Raw genomic sequence first — 19,919 nt, 5'->3', positions numbered from 1 at the left:
ACTGATGGGAAGCACCCTCTGGGCCAGGGCAGCTGCTGGGGACATCCATCACGTCCAGCCCACGTCCTCTCGAGCAGTTCCGCATCCGTCTCCCTGGCAACGCATTTTTCACATTCTTCGGTATCTCCTGCCCCTCTGGTCTGTGGTGCTGGCAGCGCTGGGTACCCGGCAGGCTGGGAGCTGATGGATGCCCATCACTCACCCCAGCACCCCTGAGAGGGGTGGGGACAGCAGGGACTGGTCCCAGTGCTCCACAGAATGCCCACAGGTGACTCAGAGCCCACCCTTGGTGGGAGCACAGAATGGATTTGGGGCAGCACAGAGGTGGCAACGAGCATCTGACAGCTTGCAGGCGTCTCACCTGCCTTCCTGGACCAACACAACCTGCCAGTGCTCTCCTACATGCGGGATATCTTTCTGCCTGATGCAGCTGGAGTTTTACAAGATAGGGTGACACAGAGCCATGGGCATCCCTGGAGATCCAGCCTTGGAGAGGAACTTTTTCTCCTGCACAATGTCCAGCAGCAGCAGCAGCCCTACTTGGACCGGTCTTGGAAGACACTCTTGTACAAAAGGATGGAGCACTACCCTTCTCCTGAAGGATCATCCATTGGACACATCAGCCTTGGAAAAAAGCCTCAAATGCTGTGATTCCCGGATACCAGTGACATTGCACTGACTGTTTTGGCCTCACTGATCTCCTGAAACCCCCACTGGTGCCAGAGGCTGCACCAGGGACCCAGGGCTGGGAAAACCCCTCCCTGGTGCAGCTGGGAACAGAGGCTGCAGGGGGACAGGAAATCTCCATTCACTGGCCCTTGGTCTCCAGCCAAATTGGACCCAAACCAACCTTTTTTTTTTTTTTTTTTCCAACTTCCCAGTAAACTGGACTTTCCAGAAAACTATGGCTGGTGAGGAAAGGGGTCAGCAAGGGGGGCTGGAGGCAGATGCTGACTCTGTCACCAGCTCTGCAATGCCCAGGCTCACAGGTGGTGCTGGTGCAGGGGGGATTCCTGGTCAGGGGGATAAAGGGTTTTCGTGTGCCCACATCACCCTGTGCAGGTGGAGGGTGCAAGAACAGGGTGTGAAGTTGTGATTTTTGGTGTGAGGTTTAATAGACATCAGAGGGTTGCAGTCTTCTAAGTTTTGTTTGTTTTTTAATGGCTGTGCACACCCCATAGGATGCCCAGTGCTGACAGGAGGACGTGTCCCTTTTCTAGTGGCCACACTGTCCCCATGGAGTCACCCCACTTACTCCTTCAAGGGTCCATGATGGTGTCCAGCTGCTCTGCAGCTCCCATCAGGGATAAAAGGTCAAGGGATTTCCCTCTGTTCCCTCCTAGAAAAAGCTCTCTCTTGGCAGGTGTTCACTATTGTGTCTATGGGGTGGTTGCTCCAACAAGGAATCGTGAGGTCAGGCAACCCAGGGTCTAAGTTCAGCCCAGGCACCATTCCCAGGGCTGAGGCCAGACCCTGGGGAAAAGGGATTTAGTTGAGTAAATAGAAAACAAAACAAAACAAAGGAGCTATCAAGCCCATCAACACAGGTCTGGTTTTCATTTTGAAGGAACTTTTTGTTACTCGTTTGTCATCAGCCTCCAAGTCCAAAACGCTCGGTGTGATGTGATGTGATTTCCTTCACAAGCAGGAGGAATACTCTGTTTTGTTGAAAAATGAGGTTCTGTTGGGAAGGGGGTCCCTTTGGCAGGAAGAAGTGCGAGACAGACCTCGGCTGTGTCCTACAGGAACAGTTTCCCTCCTGTGCTTGCCCTTGCAGCCCCCGCAGGTGCTCAGGGTGCTGCCGAGGGGCGTGTGCCGTGTGATGCAGGTGAGAGGAGTCCTGCTAAGGACCACTTGACTTCTGCTAAGCACCACTGCGCCAAATCAGGAGGCAACTGGGACCCTGCAGGGATGGAGCTGCATCTCACCCACCCCATCCTTTCTCCTCTTTCTTTTTTCTGCCTTTCGCTGGATTCTCCTCCATCTCCTTCCCTCCCTCCTATCCCAGCCCCTTCCCCTTCCCTCCCGGCACTGCCAGGAGCCAGAAGGACTTTGCCCCCCGAGGCAGCGTTCTCCTTCGCGCAAGCCTCGGAGCCGCCGGAGGGAGAGCGGAACACTCGGCTCTTATCTGCGAGGGGAGGCAGGCTCGGTGGGCAGGGTTTGCGCGAAAGCTGCCGGCTTATAAGCAGCCGGCGGCGGAGGCAAAGCCGTCTCGGAAGGCACCGAACGGGGCCCCTCGGTGCCGCGCTCCGGCCGCGATGCCCGCGATGCCCGCGGCGCCGGCGCTGCTGCTCTGGCTGAGCCTCGCAGGTGCCCTTGGCTCCGACCTCGGGCCCCTCCAGTACAACAGCACCGAGCAAGGGGCCGCCGCTTTCGCCTCAAACTACAGCAGCACGGCCGAGACCGTCCTCTTCAAAAGCGTCTCGGCCAGCTGGAATTACAACACCAACCTGACGGCCGAGAACGCCGCTCTGCAGGTGGGTGGCGGGACGGGGGCGATGCCGCCGCGGCGGGGTCCCCAGCGCGGGGTTTGGGGGGGCTGGGGCACGGTGGAGGCATTGGTGGGGTTCCCTTCCTCCCGGCGGGTTTCTGTCTCGGCACCTCGGGGTGGCGAACCGAGGGTGGGAGTTGTGGTCCAGGAGCTGCAGGGGTTTGCCCCAAATTGGCTTTCAGAGAGACTCTGCCCCAGAATGACAGCTCTGGTCCCAGAGCAGAGTCAAGGTTATTTTTGGAGGTGATTCCCTGCTCCCAGCACCTTCCACTTTCCCCCTTCCCAGAACTGGGCCAGGTGTCAGATGTCCCTGTCCCTGCCTGGTGTCACCACATTCCAGTGCTGAGGGTTTTAGTTTGGGGAGGACACCAGGAGCCCAAAGTGCACACAAGCAGCTGGGTGGCATCGGGACTGAGCCTGCCACCTCTTGTCCCTGTGCCCCCAGCCCACGGGGACAAACACAGAGGTGGGAAAGCACTCCAGGCTGTAGGGAATTAGACATCAGCCCAGATCAGTGCAGGAGGAACCTCTGCAGGGAGCAATGCTGTGCGCATCCCTCAGGCTGCTGTGTGTTCTCCCAGGAGTTTGGATGTGTCTGGGGTGTATTAAGTGGGGCAGGGAGCAGCCCTGGGTCTGCTCTCGGTCAGGTGAGCTCCAGCCCAGCCCAGCCCAGCCCGGGCAGTGGCAGTGCCTGGACAGGCTGCAGTGGTTTCCCCAGTCCCAGCTGTGCTCAGGGAGCTGCTGGTGGCCCCAGCACGGGGTCAGGGACAAGCCACAGCTCAGGGCACACCTGCCGGTGCTGTGGCTACAGAGGCACAAGGGCAGTGCAGCCCATAGGTGTGTTTGTCCAGCCCAGTGTCACACAGGGGCTGGCACACAGAGCCCTGAACCCTCCAGATGCCGTGGGGACGGGAGCACAGTGTGTCCTGTGCAGGAAGGAAATGCATCTTCCTGTGCAGGGGAAAGATCACTGCCAGGTCTGGGCACTGCCAATTTGGCAGGACACTCAAGAGGGCCCAGGTGCCCCCTCAGCCTTTTTTTGTCAAGCTGACGTGATGTCTGGGCAGGCATCCAGCTCTAGCTGCAGATGTGGTGGGGCAAGGGACCTTGGGGCAGAGCAGGAACATCCCAGCTACACTGAGCCCATCATTAAGGCCAGGAGAGCTCCTTGCATGGACTTCTCTCAGAAGGTGTTTCCAGAGCAGCTTTCCCCCCCTTTATGTGCTATTAAATGTGTGAGGATCATGTCCAGGAGCTGCCTGCAATGTCAAGGCTCCTAAGCCAGAACAGGTAGAGGAGGGGATCTGAACCCCTGAGATCAGCCCATGGTGGGGCAGCAGGGAGGTGTGCTGGGATGGGGAGTCACTGGATCCTAAAGGAATAACAGCTGGCCAGCAGGACCCAAAAGGCTGAATTTGGGGGATCTGGGGGAGCATTGGGCCAGCAAACCCTGCTCATCCATAACACAAGAGGGGCTGAGCCAGGCCACCAGGGCATGGGCAGCTCTGGGGCCTGCCACAAAAGGGGATCCTGTGACAAAGGGACATGAGAGGCAGGAGATCAGAGGTAGGGATGGACAGACAGACAGATGTACCATCATTCACAAGTTGGGATTCTGGGCAAGAGGCAGGCAATGGGGCCTGGGAGCTGCTCATGTTTGGGTGCAGAATGCCTGGGCCAAGGCAGTCCCAGTGCCCTGAGCTGCGTCCTGAGCCTTCACTGTGCTCCCAGCAGGGAGGGACTGGGGCAAGCTTTGAAGCTGTGGGTGCCAAGGGGCTCCTGAGCACCCCACAGAGAGCGCCCAGGTACAGGAGGAAGGGCCAGGATTGCTGGGCATGGCCACGGCAAGGGGCTCTCAGGCAGCACCAGTGGCCTCAGCTCACTCCACCAGAGCTGTCAGGAGGGTTTAGGGCACGATTTGCCTGAACAAACACAGGTGCCTGTTCAAGGACAAAACAAAACACAGCTGAACTCTGCTTCCTCCAGCTCTGCACGGGGCCTGGGAAGGGGTAAAGGCATCTCCTGTTGAGAGGGGTGGTGCGAGAGCAGGGTGTCTGTGGGGCTGGCATGTTGGGGGATTGATGCCAGTGATGCTGTGGGCACTGGGATGTCCAAGGGAAGCAGTGAGGGGTAGCCAGGGGCACCTGGCACTGTTGGCATTCCCACCCCTGTGTCCCACAGCTGTGTGGGTATCTGCCTCCAACTCTGCCACACCACAACTCCCTTCCTTCCCTGCTGCCTGCTGAGGGAATGTGAAGATTAAAATAAAACAAACCAGGCGTGTTGGATCCAGGCTAAAAATGCCACAAGTCACAGCTAATGAGCTCCATAAATCACACCAGGATGGCACATGGACACTGACCAGGCACTCTGCACCACCTCACTCCCCCTGCACAGGGCCAGGACGCTCTGAAAAGATTGCAGCTTCCCAAGAATACAGCTGACACTGATCAGGCTGGGATACAAACACCTGCAATGCACCCCATCCCAAAAGCAGGGCCACAGCCCCAGCTGCCTAAATAACACCCCACAGTGTTATTTGAGCAGCTTACAGGCAGCCCATGGCCCCAGGAAGGGAGATCAGGGCTAGCAGGAGTTGGGTGGCAGAGAGACACCCAAAACTGGGGATTCAGAGCAAATGGGTGAACACCAGATGTGGCATTTAGGGTGCAGACAGCCACTTGAGGAATGTAGAGAAATAGAAGTGTACAGACATAGTGGGGACCTACAGGAAAGAGAAAGGTGGATGTGGCACCTTTATAGTTCTCTTTTGGGCTTCTGTGAAAGTGAGAAACAGCAGGATTGGAAATAAAAATAAGCCAGACCTCAGAGCTCCTTCCAAAAGCAGGGTCCAGCAGATGTCAAAGGCAGCCCAGGAGCACCCAGACACCCTGACTGCATGGCCTGGACACCCAATCCCAGCACTCCCATCCCTTATGAGACCCTGGAGCTCCTCCTAAACACCCTCACAGGCCACCCATGGGTGCTCATGGAGAGCTCCACGGGGGAGCAGGGGCTGCACACACAGATGGAAGCTGCTGTCTCTATCCATGGGTGCCAAGGGCTGGGGACAGCCCTGCCTGTCACCCCATGTCCTGTCACCTCTGACTCCCACAAACCCTCATGGCTTTGCCCTGGCCCCCAAACCATCGCCTGGGTGTTGGCACCTCCCAGGGCTGGTCCTGAGCCCCCACGTCCCCTCTCACCATGCAGGTGGCAGCATCACTGGAGGAGCAGAACTTCACGGAGATATGGGGGAAGAAAGCCAAGGAGCTCTATGGCGACAGCTGGAGTAACTTCAGTGACCCCCAGCTGAGGAAAATCATCGGATCAATCCAGACCTTGGGACCCTCCAACCTGCCCCTGGAGATGAGAGAGCAGGTAGGCAAGGTGGCGGAGGAGCCCTGGGCGAGGGTGGGGTGCTGTGAAATGCCCTCGGGGGATTTCTCACAAGCATCCAGACTCCACTGCTGGCCTGTTGCGTTTTGGAGGGTGTCACTGGCCTTACACACTGATGGAGGAGGAGATGGGGTGCTATCTCCAGGGGATGCAGGATGCCTTCTGGCCCTATTAGCCAGCCCTAACCTTATCTTAGAGCTGTCCCAGCAGGAACTGGAGATTTCCTGCTTACACAGAGCAGTCTTGGGCATCACCTGGAGACCAGCCAGGCTGTCCCAACCCCTCTGGGCTCATCAGGTATGCAGCCCACTGAAAAGAAGGGCTGATGCAGCCACCCAGCTCCTGAGCTCCCCATAAGACAAAGTCTGCTGTGCCTTGGTGACACTGTTCCATGCCAAGGATATCAGGACATCCTGAGCTTTCAGGGCAGTTTATCTGAATTTTGATTTCCATGCATGAAAATATTGCCCAGGCTCAAGCTGGCAGGCACTCTGCTCTACGTGAGCACAGGACAGGCCCTTCCATCCTGACCCACAGCTCCCTGAGAGCCATTCCCAGCCAAGCCCTGGCAAAGCCTCGTGATGCAATCCCTTCCGGAGAGCTGTCAGCCCCAGTTCCTTCCAGGAAACCCATCCCTGCCTCCTCCAGACAACAGACAGCATCACGTCTCCTCCCTGCTCATCAGTCATGTCTCTCCCATCCCTGGGCAGCTCCATCCCACAGCCACCACTGTCCCCGTCCCCATCCCCTCTGCACTGATGGAGCAGAGGAATGGGAGTGGAGAGAGGGACAGAGCAGAGGAATTTCCTTCCCTGACAGTGGGCTTCCCAGGAATGTTCCAGGAAACCTCCTGTTGCTATTGTTTGCTGCTGTTGCAGTTCACAGGAATAAACCCCCCTCATCCTCTGGCTTTTCTTCTCCTGTTTTTTTTTTAACCCATTTAGATAAACAGCTTGTGCCGTGGCCCCACTGACAAACAGCTTTATAAACAGCCCCTCTCTGGAGCATGGATTGTCTGTCCCAAAGAGCCTCCCTGCTCCCACCACGCCAAAACCCCCGAGTGATAACACACTTATCTCACCAAAAATGTGCTGTATAAACACACCAATCCTTCCCCACATCCGTCTGGACACACACGCTGCAGAGCAGGGAGATCCTGAAGGGCTGCTCCTGTCCCCTGGCACCCCCTTTCCTCTCAGCATTCTTTCCCTTTCCTACAGTACAACACCATCCTGAGTGACATGGACAAAATCTACTCCACGGCCAAGGTGTGCCTGCCCAATGGCACCTGCTGGGATCTGGAGCCAGGTATGGTCCCTGTCCCCTTGATCCTGTCAGCTGCTGGGCACCCCAAGGCCAGGACTTTGTCCAGGTCCCCACATCCTTGGTGGGTTTGGGTTCCACCCACGTTAATCAGAATTGTCCCATTGTGAGGATGGGCACTTGTCACCCTGTTTTTTTAAGTTCTTCTAAGCCTTCTGATGTTTACATTCTTGTAATGAACTTTCTCACACACTTGATGTAAATAATTTATAGTTTTGCATTCTTTTATAAAAGAAGAGAAATTTAATAAACTGTTAGTTTGCCCAGTGTCGTTGGAGAGGTGGCACTTTCACCCTTCAATCCACTGTCACTTTTGGAAGTCTCTAAATGCTGAAGTCAGAATTAAACTTCCTGCTTTTTTCCCTTAGAAAACCCAGTGCCCACGTTTTTCTGTTTCGTGTCCTAGAGTGACAGGCACTGGGGTCTGGCACGGTGGTGGTGGTGGCACCTCTGCAGAGCCACTGTCCCTTTTGGAAATCTACAAATGTTGAAGTCAGAATTAAACTTCCCTCTTTTTTCCCTTAGAAAACCCAGTGCCCACATTTTTCTGTTTCGTGTCCTAGAGTGACAGGCACTGGGGTCTGGCACGGTGGTGGTGGTGGTGGCGCCTCTGCAGAGCTGTGCCTCCCTCTCCAGCAATCTGAAAAATATCCGAAAAATAGGAGGGCTCCGTTTCCTTACGTTCTCCTTGTCCCCTCTGTCCCAGACCTGTCGGACATCATGGCCACGTCCCGCAGCTACAAGAAGCTGCTGTTTGCCTGGGAGGGCTGGCACAACGCCGCAGGCAACCCGCTGCGCCCCAAGTACCAGGAGTTCGTGCAGCTCAGCAACGCCGCCTACGCCAAGGATGGTACAAACCCAGGGGGTCCCCAAACAGGGCCTGATCAGGGAGCCGGGGTGGAAATTGGAACTGGGACACTGGGATGCAGCCGGGCATCCAGCTTCTCTTTCCCAAGTATCAACAGTTTAGGGAAAGGGGGAAAATCCTGCTGCTAGTCCCTGGTCGCGCCTTTTGGGGGTGGGTAGTGGGGGCAGCGTTTGGGGGTCTGGAGACAGAGGTTCTCCCTGTGTCCCTGGTAGGATTCGATGACACAGGCAGCTACTGGCGCTCCTGGTACGACTCAGACACCTTTGAGAGGGACCTGGAGCACCTCTACAACCAGCTGGAGCCGCTCTACCTCAACCTGCACGCCTTCGTCCGGAGGAAGCTGTACGACCGCTATGGGCCCAAGTACATCAACCTGAAGGGTCCCATCCCTGCTCACCTCCTGGGTAAGAGATGAGCCTCCCCCAGCCTGTGCCCAGAGGGGCACACACAAGGCCAGAGAGGTCCCAGTTATCACTGTGTTTCTCTTCTGACCTGCCACCAGCTCTGCTCCAGCTGTTTTCTCTTTTCAGGGAACATGTGGGCTCAGCAGTGGAACAACATCTATGACCTGATGATCCCCTACCCTGAGAAGCCCAACCTTGATGTCACGAGCACCATGGTGCAGCAGGTGATGGGCTGAGGGACTCATTGGAGGGACCAGGGAGAAAAAGCGGGAGGTGTTGCCAGGGCAGGCCCATGACGGTGACCCCATGGGAGTCCTTTCTCATACTTGTATAGGGGACAGCAGAAAATCCACGTCTGGGAGGGGAAGGGACAAAGAAATTATCTTACTCCATATCTGGCAATGACCAAAGAGGCAGCAGGTGGACAAAAGTGGGCAGTGCACTGGGACTGCTGCCAGTGCCCAGGCTGGGGGCTGCATTGCTGCATTCACACCATCACACAGCTTCAAGCCCTTCTTGGGCATAAGCCCTGCTCCCTTCTCCTGCCCCTGCTGAGCTCCAGCACCATTGCTCGGTGCTTTTTAGCAATGTTCACACCAGTTCTGGGGCTGGGCCTCCCCATCACAGAGAGAGGGGCAGGACCTCAGTCCTGGGGAGCAATTCACCCCCTTCCCACAGTCCTGGAGCCCTGGAGGCAATGCCCAGGGCACAGGCAGCCCCTTCCTCAGCCATAACCCATCGCTTGCTTCCCACCAGGGCTGGAATGCCACCCACATGTTCCGGGTCTCGGAGGAGTTCTTCACCTCCCTGGGGCTCCTGGAGATGCCCCCCGAATTCTGGGAGTTTTCCATGCTGGAAAAGCCGACAGATGGGCGGGAGGTGGTGTGTCATGCCTCGGCCTGGGACTTCTACAACCGCAAGGACTTCAGGTCTGTGGGGGTATGCGGGGACCCAGGGCTACAGGGCAAGACCCTCTCCTATCCCTGTTGGTGGTCACCCTTTTGGGTACCCCCTCCCACCCTTTTGGGTACCCCCTCCCACCCTTTTGGGTACCCCCCCTCCCACCCTTTTGGGTACCCCCTCCCACCCTTTTGGGTACCCCCTCCCACCCTTTTGGGTACCCCTCCCACCCTTTTGGGTACCCCTCCCACCCTTTTGGGTACCCCAGCCTGGCCATGCACCCCAGTGTGGCGTTTTCTGAGGTGAGGTCTGGAGTGGCAATGCTGCCCTGCCGTCCCCTCCACTTTCCCTCACCCTGTGGGGTGCTGCCACCCTCTCTGGGACTGTGGGGAGTCCTTCCCATCAAGGGGGTGCACAGGCAGCTCAGGGGTCCCTCACTGGGCTCAGGCAGTGCTGTTTTCACAGGATCAAGCAGTGCACAACGGTGACCATGGAGCAGCTGTTCACGGTGCACCATGAGATGGGCCACATCCAGTACTACCTGCAGTACAAGGACCAGCCCGTGTCCTTCCGCAGCGGGGCCAACCCTGGCTTCCACGAGGCCATCGGGGATGTCCTGTCCCTCTCTGTCTCCACCCCCAGCCACCTCAAGAAAATCGGTCTCCTCAGCAATGCTACTGAGGATGAAGGTATGGCAGCCACTCTGGGGAGCTGGGTGGCCTGGCACTGCCCGTGGCACTGGGAAGGGTTTGGGACACGCCAGGGTGGGTTGCAGTCTGGCAATGCAGCCCAGAACTGCCACAACCCCTTCTCATCCCCATGGGTGCATGCACAGCCCCCTCCTGTCTCCATGGGTCCATGAGAGCCCTTCTTGGCTCCATTCTCTTCACCCCTGAGGCAGGAGTGACGCTCTCCAGAGCTCGTCTGTGCCTTTCCCTTCACCAAAAGAGCCCAAACTGGAAAACAACATTTTTTTGCTTGACTGGCTTTGACCTTTCTAGCATTCCTCCCTGCCCAAGGAGCATCCACCAGCGGAGCTGCTGCTGTGGCTCTGGGGAGGTGGCACCAAGCACGCACGTGCACGGTCACGAGGGCAGGCAGAGGGTGACGTGTCCAGCTGCCAGCCAGCACAGCAGGGCACGACTTGTCACTGCAGGCACTGCCCAGCTCATCAAGAGCCTCTTCCTCCCACTGACATCCCTCAGCCAACACATCAAATCAGATGGTGGCAGAAGAAATTGAGCACTCCCAGACCTGCCCCAGGCGCTGCTTGGCGGAAGAGGGACAGTCCTGGGATCCTCCTGCCGTGTCATTAAATACGTTTTACGACAAGAAAGACATCACAGCAGCCAAGAGCATCGGGCCAGTGCTGCATAAACACAGCGAGGCAGATGGTCTCTGCCTCAAGCCATTGCTACCCGGCTTGCCAGCCCCTGGCAGCCCGGCTGCCATGGTGGAGGCAGCCAACAGCCCCTCAGGGCAGTGCTGCCAACCCTTCCCTGACCCCACAGCTTCAGCTGGGTCTCCAGCAGGTCCTTCTCCAAACTTCCTTCCCTGGGTTTCCTTGAGGGGGAGAACAGATGTCACCATCCCCTGTGCTCCTCATGGTACGGTGGTGGCTGTCCTAGAGTTGACTCTGGTTCTGGGTCTGAACCATCAGAGCCTCTGCAGTGGTGTGACTGCAGAACAAACTCCCCCAAAGCCGCTCATCCTGAGGCCCCAGGGTGGAAGTGTGAAGATTTACACTCACCAAAGACCTTCTAGCTCCGAGAGCTGGGCTAAGGACAAGGGAACACCATATTTGTCATTGTCATTGTCCCCACTCAGTAAAAGGCACGTGTAACTGTATTTATAGAAACCTCCTGTGTCCTACAAAACCTTCTCTAGGAAAAAGGTTGGAAGTTGAGATGCTGTGCCCATTTCTCATCCAGATCTACCCACCCTCTTGCCCACTAAAATTCTAGTGCCTGTAGTGCTTTCTATGCAGAATCCTTTCCAGCCTGGTTCAGGCTCTGTTTCCTGCAGAGAGCGATATCAACTACCTGCTGAAGATGGCCCTGGAGAAGATTGCCTTCCTGCCCTTTGGCTACCTCATCGACCAGTGGCGCTGGAACGTGTTCAGCGGCCGCACGCCGCCGAGCCGCTACAACTACGACTGGTGGTACCTGAGGTGGGGACAGCCACCAAGGGGGGACGTGGCTGTGGGAGCTGGGCACATGCAAGGAAGGGAGGCAGGAAAGAGGAAAGAAAAAGCGTAAAAGTAGCCATGGAAACGGTGGGAGAACAGTGGATGGATGGATGGATGGATGGATATACATGGAATCATGCTCTAACTGTGCAGATATCTTCAGCACTGTGCCAAGCCTTCCCCCATCCTTTCACTAGATTCTTCTGACCCTTTATTATTCCCATGCTCATGTTGCCCACAGAACCAAATACCAGGGCATCTGCGCCCCGATTTCAAGGAATGAGAGCAACTTTGACCCTGGAGCAAAGTACCACATCCCAGGGAACACTCCTTACATCAGGTAGAGGAAATGTGGGTAAGGGAACCAAGGTTTGGGGTGCAATGGGTGGGGTATGACCTCTGTGAGCAGGGACTGTCATGTGCTGCTCCTGCTCAAGACATAGAGATCTCCCAACACTTGGACCACAAATGTTGGGGTTGAGCTCTTGGACTTGTCTGCTTCCCTTTGTCCCCAGTTCTGACCTTCATGGGCTTCCTTGGCAGGTACTTTGTGAGCTTCATCCTCCAGTTCCAGTTTCACAAGGCACTGTGCCAGGCCGCCAACCACACCGGCCCCCTGCACACCTGTGACATCTACAGGTCCAAAGAGGCTGGAGACAAACTCAGGTGGGGACAGAGGAGGGTCAGGAAAATCACCATGGGCAGATGTGTGCATGGAAGCTGATGGTGTGCAAAGGAAGAAAGGAAGGAAAAGTGAACTGGAGAAATAGCTTTGCAGGTGGATGGATGGATGGAAATACGTGGAAGCACTGGGGTGGGGTGAGTGGTCCTCACCACCAGAGTGTTGCTGTTGTTCCAGCCATGAGCTCCCACCTAGAGGTCACTAAAGCACAGTTGGCTCCTGTTGATTCCCTGGGTGTTAAATGCATGAGTGTGTGACAAGGAATCCTCAGTTCCCACACTGGGGACAAGTGGTGGCTTCCAGGGCAGTTCCAGGTTCATGTCCCACCCTGGAACAGCATTTTCAACCCTTAAGATGCTGAGATGATATCACTGCTTCTCTCCCATCCATCCTCTGGCCTCATGCTGGCTCTTGCTGTTCTGCTCCTCCACAGGGAAGTGTTGAAAGTTGGATCCTCTAAGTCGTGGCAGGAAATCCTCTTTAATCTCACTGGCTCGGGTCAGATGGACGCTGGACCCCTTCTGGAGTATTTCAGCCCTGTCACCAGGTGGCTTCAGGAGCAGAACAACAAGACCAACGAGGTGCTGGGCTGGCCTGAGTTTGACTGGCGTCCCCCTGTCCCTGAAGGCTACCCTGAAGGCATTGGTAAGGCTGCAGCTCCCTCCTGGGTTTGGGGAGGGCCAGGAAGAAGTCCTCCAAGGGACATCATTAATGCACAGGCAGAAGCAGAGGAAGGTCTCTGCTGTGGGTGGGGTGTTCCCCCTATCAGGAATAGAGGAATAACCAGCTCCAGTGAAGTCCCATGGGGTGTTGCTTCCCAGGAGGCAGGTGCCATTGTCTGAGGCTGTGTGGTGGTGTCATCAGTCATGGTGTGAAGAGTTTCTCTTCTTAATTGTATCCTTTGTGCTCATGTGGGAGAGCCTAGAGCATGCAACTTACCCTATTGTCCCATCTTCTGTCTGGTGGACACCCCAGCTGGGCACCTCTTCCCCCAGTTCTTAGCTCAGCCTGCTCCCAAGTTGTGGCATCCTTCAGTGGACCAGCAGTTCTGGGAAAAGCTTCTCCATAGTGCTCTTGCAACTCTCCTGACCTTTCTCATGTCTTCCCCCATTTATTTCCTCCTCTAGACAAAATAGCAGATGAGGCACAAGCCAAAGAGTTCCTGTCCGAGTACAACAGCACAGCTGAGGAAGTGTGGAATGCCTACACCGAGGCCTCCTGGGTCTACAACACCAACATCACTGACCACAACAAGGAGATCATGGTATGGGAACGACCCTGGGGCTGTGCAGGGAGAGCCAGCAGCCAGGGAGGGCAGGTGGTACCCAGGGCATGCTTCACAGAAGCTCTGAAAACCAGGGCAGCCTCTGCCCCTCGTAAAGGGAAAACATTCTCACCCTTTTCCTTGAAAACCCTCATCATCCCATGAGGTGCCCACAAAGGGGAAGGTGTCAGTTGTGGCATGCCAGGTGGTGCTTCTAGCAGTGGCCTGTGTCTTCTCCCTGAAGTAACTCTTCTTCTCCCATTGTAGCTGGAGAAGAACTTGGCCATGTCCAAGCACACCCTGGAGTACGGCATGAGGGCCAGGCGGTTCGACACCTCCGATTTCCAGGACCAAAGTGTCACCCGCATCCTCAAGAAGCTGAGTGTCATTGAGAGGGCAGCCTTACCTGAGGATGAGCTGAAGGAGGTGAGTGGCAAGGGGACAGAGCAAGAGAGGGTGTCCCTTGCCATCACCTTGTGTGAAGACAAAAGCTTCTCTCAAACTTTAAGAAATGCCACTGAGCAGCCACCATCTGCCTTGAAGAAGGTGATAGCTTGGCACCTTCTACACAAAGCCAAAGTCCTTGTCTTCAGGGTTTCCCACCCAAAGGTTGCCTATCCCAGGCTGCAGCAGGGCCTGGATTTTTGGGTGACAATAGCACATTGCTTGTTGGCCCCAGGGGCCTCTTGTATGGACTCAGTGTTGCCTCCGTTGGGGTCACACTTGATCTTGGAAGGGACCAGAGTAAAACACCCAAAAACCTCAATGGGCTGGGACACCCTCCAATATCCTCCAATGTCAGGAGCAAGGATAACCACTTTACACACTCTGATTTCCTTTGCAGTATAACACCCTGCTCTCAGACATGGAGACCACCTACAGCGTGGCCAAGGTCTGCAGAGAGAACAAAACCTGTCACCCACTGGATCCTGGTAAGATCTAGCAGGGTGTCCTGTGGGGCATCAGAAGGGAGGGAATTTTTTAAGTGGGGGCATGAAGAAAGGCCACGAAGGGTTCTTTCACCTTCTCTGTGATGGCCCCTGAGCAACACAGTACAGAACCATTGCACCTGCTCAGCCCATCCAACAGCATCTCAGTGGCTTTGTTGTTCTCTTTCAGACCTCACAAACATAATGGCCACCTGTCGGGACTACGATGAGCTCCTCTTTGCCTGGAAGGGCTGGCGGGACGCTTCTGGGAAGAAGATGAGGAACAACTACAAGCGATATGTGGAGCTGAGCAACAAGGCAGCCGTGCTCAATGGTCAGTGCCCTGCTCCCCTGGAGCCCACCACGGCCCTCTTCACCCAACTGGGGGTCACAATCCCAAGGGTGTGGAGGTCTCACTAACTCCCAGATCTACTCTCACTTTCTTGGAGTGTCTGAACAGCAAGAGAGAGTCTTGCCCAAGAAGAAGAGTCTGACAGCTTCTGCTCTTGCCCTACCACAGGCTACACGGACAACGGGGCCTACTGGAGATCCCTGTATGAGACACCCACCTTTGAGGAAGATCTGGAGAGGCTGTACCTGCAGCTGCGGCCCCTGTACCTCAACCTGCATGCTTATGTACGGCGAGCCCTCTACAAAAATTATGGTGCAGAGCACATCAACCTGAAGGGTCCCATCCCTGCCCATCTGCTAGGTAAGGGCTCTCCTTGAGCAATGCTGCTTCTCCCACCAGGTGTGGCTGTCTCTGTGCCGTGCCAAGAGTTAACACTGGTCTCTGTCCAGCTCTGGCTGAAGGGAAAAGTCCCCTGGGATGGGGATAGAGGACAATCTGCCCCAGGGAAGGGCAGCATGCTCAGCATGATTTGACTTCTCTTGCATGGATGGGCTCCTGCCTGCATTGCCCTCATGCAGACAGGGCAGGGACCAGGCAGGGTGATCCACCTGTGCAGGAGGAGGGAGTAACTGGTTGTTCTCCTCTCCCTGTCACCCTCCTGACGTGTGTCATCCTTCTGTGCTCCCCAGGCAACATGTGGGCTCAGTCATGGTCCAACATTTTCGACCTGGTGGTACCTTTCCCAGATGCCACCAAGGTGGACGCCACCCCGGCCATGAAAAACCAGGTCAGTGCTTTTCTAGGCTGCTCTGGGGAAGTCCCTTGGGACCCAGCAATCTTTGGCTGTTGCCACCACCCATGCTGCCAAATGCTCTAATGCTGCTAAAAAAATCCATGCCTCATCTGTATTCTCCCTACCTCTATATGCCAAGACCTGGATCCAAGTCTAGCTGACTCCAGGAGATTCCCCTGCCCAGAACGAGGTTATCCCTGTCCTCCCATCCTTCCACATTGCCCCTCAGCAGGTCTCTGCTCTTTCCCCAGGGCTGGACACCCAAGAGAATGTTTGAGGAGTCAGACCGTTTCTTCACCTCTCTGGGCCTCATCCCGATGCCACAGGAGTTCTGGGACAAGTCCATGATTGAGAAGCCGTCAGACGGGCGGGAGGTGGTGTGCCACGCCTCAGCCTGGGATTTCTACAACCGCAAGGACTTCAGGTGCCCCTGGGGAGCAGGGGGTGCCCACTGCTGCTGTGGTGCTGGGGCTGAAAGGGTCTTTGTAGGATAAGGGCAGGTGGGCTGATGCCACCGCAGTGTGGCTGCGGCTCCCCAGCTGTGGCACTTCTCTTGGTAGCCAAGATGCTGGTAGGAGTCCCCATGGTGGATGGAGGGCAATCCATGCCTGCCCTGTCCTGGAGAATGAAAAAGCTGATGAACAGGGACAGGGAATGGGCAGCAGGAGATGCAGGAGGAGGAAGAGACCAACCCAGTGGAGTAGGACCAGCCTGGCGCGGCATCAGATGTGGGGAGGGGGCGCATAGAAAGGAAAAATAGCTCAAGGGGATCTGATGGTTCCTGGAGGTTTTCATGCCACCATTTCCCTCCCTTTTCCCCCAACCCCTGTGTCCTGGTCCAGGATCAAGCAGTGCACCGTGGTGAACATGGACGACCTCATCACAGTGCACCACGAGATGGGCCACGTCCAGTACTTCCTGCAGTACAAGGACCAGCCCGTCTCCTTCCGTGACGGGGCCAACCCTGGCTTCCACGAGGCTGTTGGGGATGTCATGGCCTTGTCTGTCTCCACCCCCAAACACCTCCACAGCATCAATCTGCTGGACCAGGTCATGGAAAACGAAGGTGAGCTGGAGGGTCGCAATGTGCAATTGGAGAGCAAATGTGGGGATGCTGATGGGAACAGCTGGAAATGCACATGGCCAGGATGGGCTGGGCAAGGTTGAAGGGCTCAGGGACACACATGGTGGCTTTGCATGAATGGAGGGGACAGGAGTTGTTGGGGACACCCAGTTCTGGGGCAGAATGACCCACGGAGGGAGGAGAGGTGGGTACAGCGCTGACTTGCTCACATCTTCGTGCCCTGGGCAGAAAGTGATATTAACTACCTGATGAGCATCGCCCTGGACAAAATTGCCTTCCTGCCCTTCGGGTACCTCATGGACCAGTGGCGCTGGAAGGTGTTTGATGGGCGGATCAAGGAGGATGAGTACAACAAGGAGTGGTGGAACCTCAGGTAGGATTGAATTCAGACTCCTCTCTGAAACAAGGCTGTCATCCCACTGGGTGTTTTCTCCCTGTGGTCCAGCCGACTGCAATGGGAATGATGAGATGCACAGCCCCTCCCTCTGTCCTCACACCCCGCTCTGTTCCTTCCCACTTTGCCCCATCTCCTCCTCCCCAGCTGGCCTGACTCTCCCTCTCTCACACAGGATGAAGTACCAGGGCTTGTGCCCACCAGCGCTGAGGTCTGAAGATGACTTTGACCCCGGGGCAAAGTTTCACATTCCTGCCAACGTCCCTTACATTAGGTGAGCCAGCAGGCCTGGGGCACGAGGGACACCACCTGGACATAGAAGCAGGATGCCCAGGTCAGACGCCAGCAATGACACCTTTCTCCATGGCTGGTGGTATCATCCTGCATGGGCTGGGCAGCTCCAGAGACCCTAAGAAGTCTGAATTTAGGGGAATTTCTCCCTATCCAAGGAAGACGAGCTCATCCATTCCAACAAACATAAAACACATTATGGGAGAAATGGCCTCAGCAGGTTGAGCTGAGCTGGAGAAGGTGTAGCTCCAAAACCACTGATGCTCCTCCAGACTGGGAGGGTGCAGCCAGAGAATGAGGGGAGCCACATCCTCTGTTGCACAGGCACAAGCAGGGTCCATTCCCATCTCTCCATTCCTCTCCACCAGGTACTTTGTCAGCTTTGTGATCCAGTTCCAGTTCCACCAGGCACTCTGCAATGCAGCTGGCCACAACGGTCCCCTGCACACCTGTGACATCTACCAGTCCAAGGAGGCTGGGAAGATCTTGGGGTAGGTGTGTGGGCAGGGTAAAGCCAAGGCAAAAATATCCCCAAATTCCTTAAAGCCAGCCCAGCAAGACAGGAGGCAGCAGAGCCCCTGGTCATCCCTCCCATCCCATACCTGGGGGGACACCCTGGGCTGGGCGCTGGGGCTGTGATTGCAAAGGCAGCCACTAGATGGTAGCTAGGCCCCTGACAGGGCGAAGGCTCCCTCCTCCTCCTCCTCCTCCTCCCAGCCCCCAGTTCCTTAGGGAAAACAACCCCCTTGCTTCAAGCAAAGCACCTGCAAAATTAACTCTTTCACCCAGGGACTGCTCAGCATCAGGCTAGATTCACAGGAGGTTTTTAACCCGTGCAAAGCCCTCTTTCCCCCACAGATAAATGTCCTTCCCTGTGCTCCAGGCTGGCAGCCCTATGGTTCTGGGGGCTCAGCCTGTACCCAGGGAGATGCTGACACCAAGAGCTCCAAGGGAAAGGGAGGGGCTGGCAGCCAAGAGGGTGATGGGGAACGCACTGGAGCTGATTTCTCCTGCCACAGGGATGCCCTGAAGCTGGGCTTCAGCAAGCCATGGCCCGAAGCCATGCAGCTCATCACAGGACAGCCCAACATGTCAGCAGAGGCCCTGATGAGCTACTTCGAGCCACTCATGACGTGGCTGGAGAAAGAGAACCAGAAGAACGGGGAGGTCCTGGGCTGGCCCGAGTACAGCTGGACTCCTTACACAGGTATGCAGGGCTCAGCCAAGCACAGCAGGCCCACGACTGGCCAGGGCTCAGCCCTCACCAGGGGCAGAATGAAGTGGAGCTCTCTTGGTGCCGCTTGGCCATCCCAAAAACCTCTGGGTGTTTGGATACTTCTCCTTGATTCCTTGTGGAGCTGAGGCCAAAGGGCATCCAAGAGACCAGAAAGGTGGCCCAACACACCACAGCCCAGAGCCCTCAGCAACAACCATGTCTCTCTTTTCTCTCTTTTCCAGCCCAGCAAGATGACTCCAGCAAAACTGATTTCCTGGGAATGTCCCTGACCCAAAGTCAAGCCACAGCTGGGGGCTGGGTCCTGCTCGCCCTGGCACTCCTCTTCCTGATCACCACCATCTTCTTCGGTGTCAAGTTCTTCTTAGTCAGGGGAAAGGCCTTCACATCCATCTCAGAAATGGAACTGAAATAAGGCAGAGCCACCAGCAGGGCAACAGACAGGGTGCAAGCATGGGCACTTGGCCAGGCTGGCAGCCATGCCATGGGCACACTTGCCAAGGAAGCCATGGGTTTCCACAACCCAGGATTACTCTCTCCTATCAGGTCAGACATTCCTTTCCACTATGCAAGAGCCAGAGCAGAGAAGAGCTATTTATTTGCCAATGTCTGAATCAGGGGAAAGAGAAGTTGAGGCTCCGGCAGGCACGGAGCCGTCACAAGCTGCCCCTGTGCCCAGGGCTGGAGCTGGTCCAGCCTGGTCACCCACCAGCCAAATCTGATCTGTGGGCAAAGCCACAGAGACTTGAGTGACAGAGGGCAGTTTGGGGAGGGATGGAGCACATCCTGGTTTGCCTGCTACCAGGCTGTTCGCTTGCATGGATGAAAAATAAACCTGTGTCTCGTACCCCTTGGAGCAGCAGCTCGGCTTCTTCTTGCAGGTGAAAGATGAGCATCCCTTTGCAGCACCTCCATCCTCCCCTGAACCGCGGCTCCGTCAGAGCTGACAGCTCGTGGGTTCACGTGCCTCAGGGAGGGGCTGAATCAGGGCCAGGCATCCCCAAAGTCCAGACACGAGCTGTTTAAAGGGCTGGGGGTCACCAGGCTGGAGCTCACCGCCGCTGTGACTCCAGCAGCAGTGCCACGCTTACGTAAGGGCCGGGGAGGGGGTTCCAAGGTCAGCGATCGCCTCCTGCCCTCCAGCTCCTGATTATCTTGGGATCAGCCGTGCTTTGAGGCCCACCCGTGCCCCCCCACACTGTCCTCCCCATCCCCGGCCTCGTCTTTCTTCTGCTTCTGTAAATAAAACTTCCTATTTGTTCTGCAGTGATTAGGCGCAAAACTAATCCCAGGCCGGGGATTATTGCAGCCTTAAAGAGCTGT

General features: G+C 56.2%; 1 protein-coding gene across 1 annotated transcript; it reads left to right on the top strand.

Moving 5' to 3' along the window:
* Window positions 1-1,896: 1,896 nt before the first annotated feature.
* Window positions 1,897-19,452, top strand: ACE (angiotensin I converting enzyme). The gene is given in 26 exon segments (XM_063178965.1): window positions 1,897-2,230; window positions 2,233-2,477; window positions 5,705-5,872; window positions 7,111-7,198; window positions 7,920-8,063; window positions 8,294-8,485; window positions 8,612-8,709; window positions 9,242-9,414; window positions 9,851-10,074; window positions 11,411-11,555; window positions 11,815-11,913; window positions 12,117-12,239; window positions 12,689-12,900; window positions 13,383-13,519; window positions 13,787-13,945; window positions 14,364-14,451; window positions 14,639-14,782; window positions 14,969-15,160; window positions 15,490-15,587; window positions 15,845-16,017; window positions 16,436-16,659; window positions 16,906-17,050; window positions 17,247-17,345; window positions 17,731-17,853; window positions 18,382-18,569; window positions 18,821-19,452. Coding segments are annotated over 26 exon segments (4,191 nt in total). The 5' UTR covers window positions 1,897-1,911; the 3' UTR covers window positions 19,012-19,452.
* Window positions 19,453-19,919: the final 467 nt, after the last annotated feature.

The sequence above is a fragment of the Melospiza melodia genome, chromosome 30 (assembly GCF_035770615.1).
Source record: "Melospiza melodia melodia isolate bMelMel2 chromosome 30, bMelMel2.pri, whole genome shotgun sequence".
Taxonomy (NCBI): domain Eukaryota; kingdom Metazoa; phylum Chordata; class Aves; order Passeriformes; family Passerellidae; genus Melospiza; species Melospiza melodia.
Note: the sequence above shows the minus strand (reverse complement) of the source record. Positions and strands in the feature narration are given on the sequence as shown.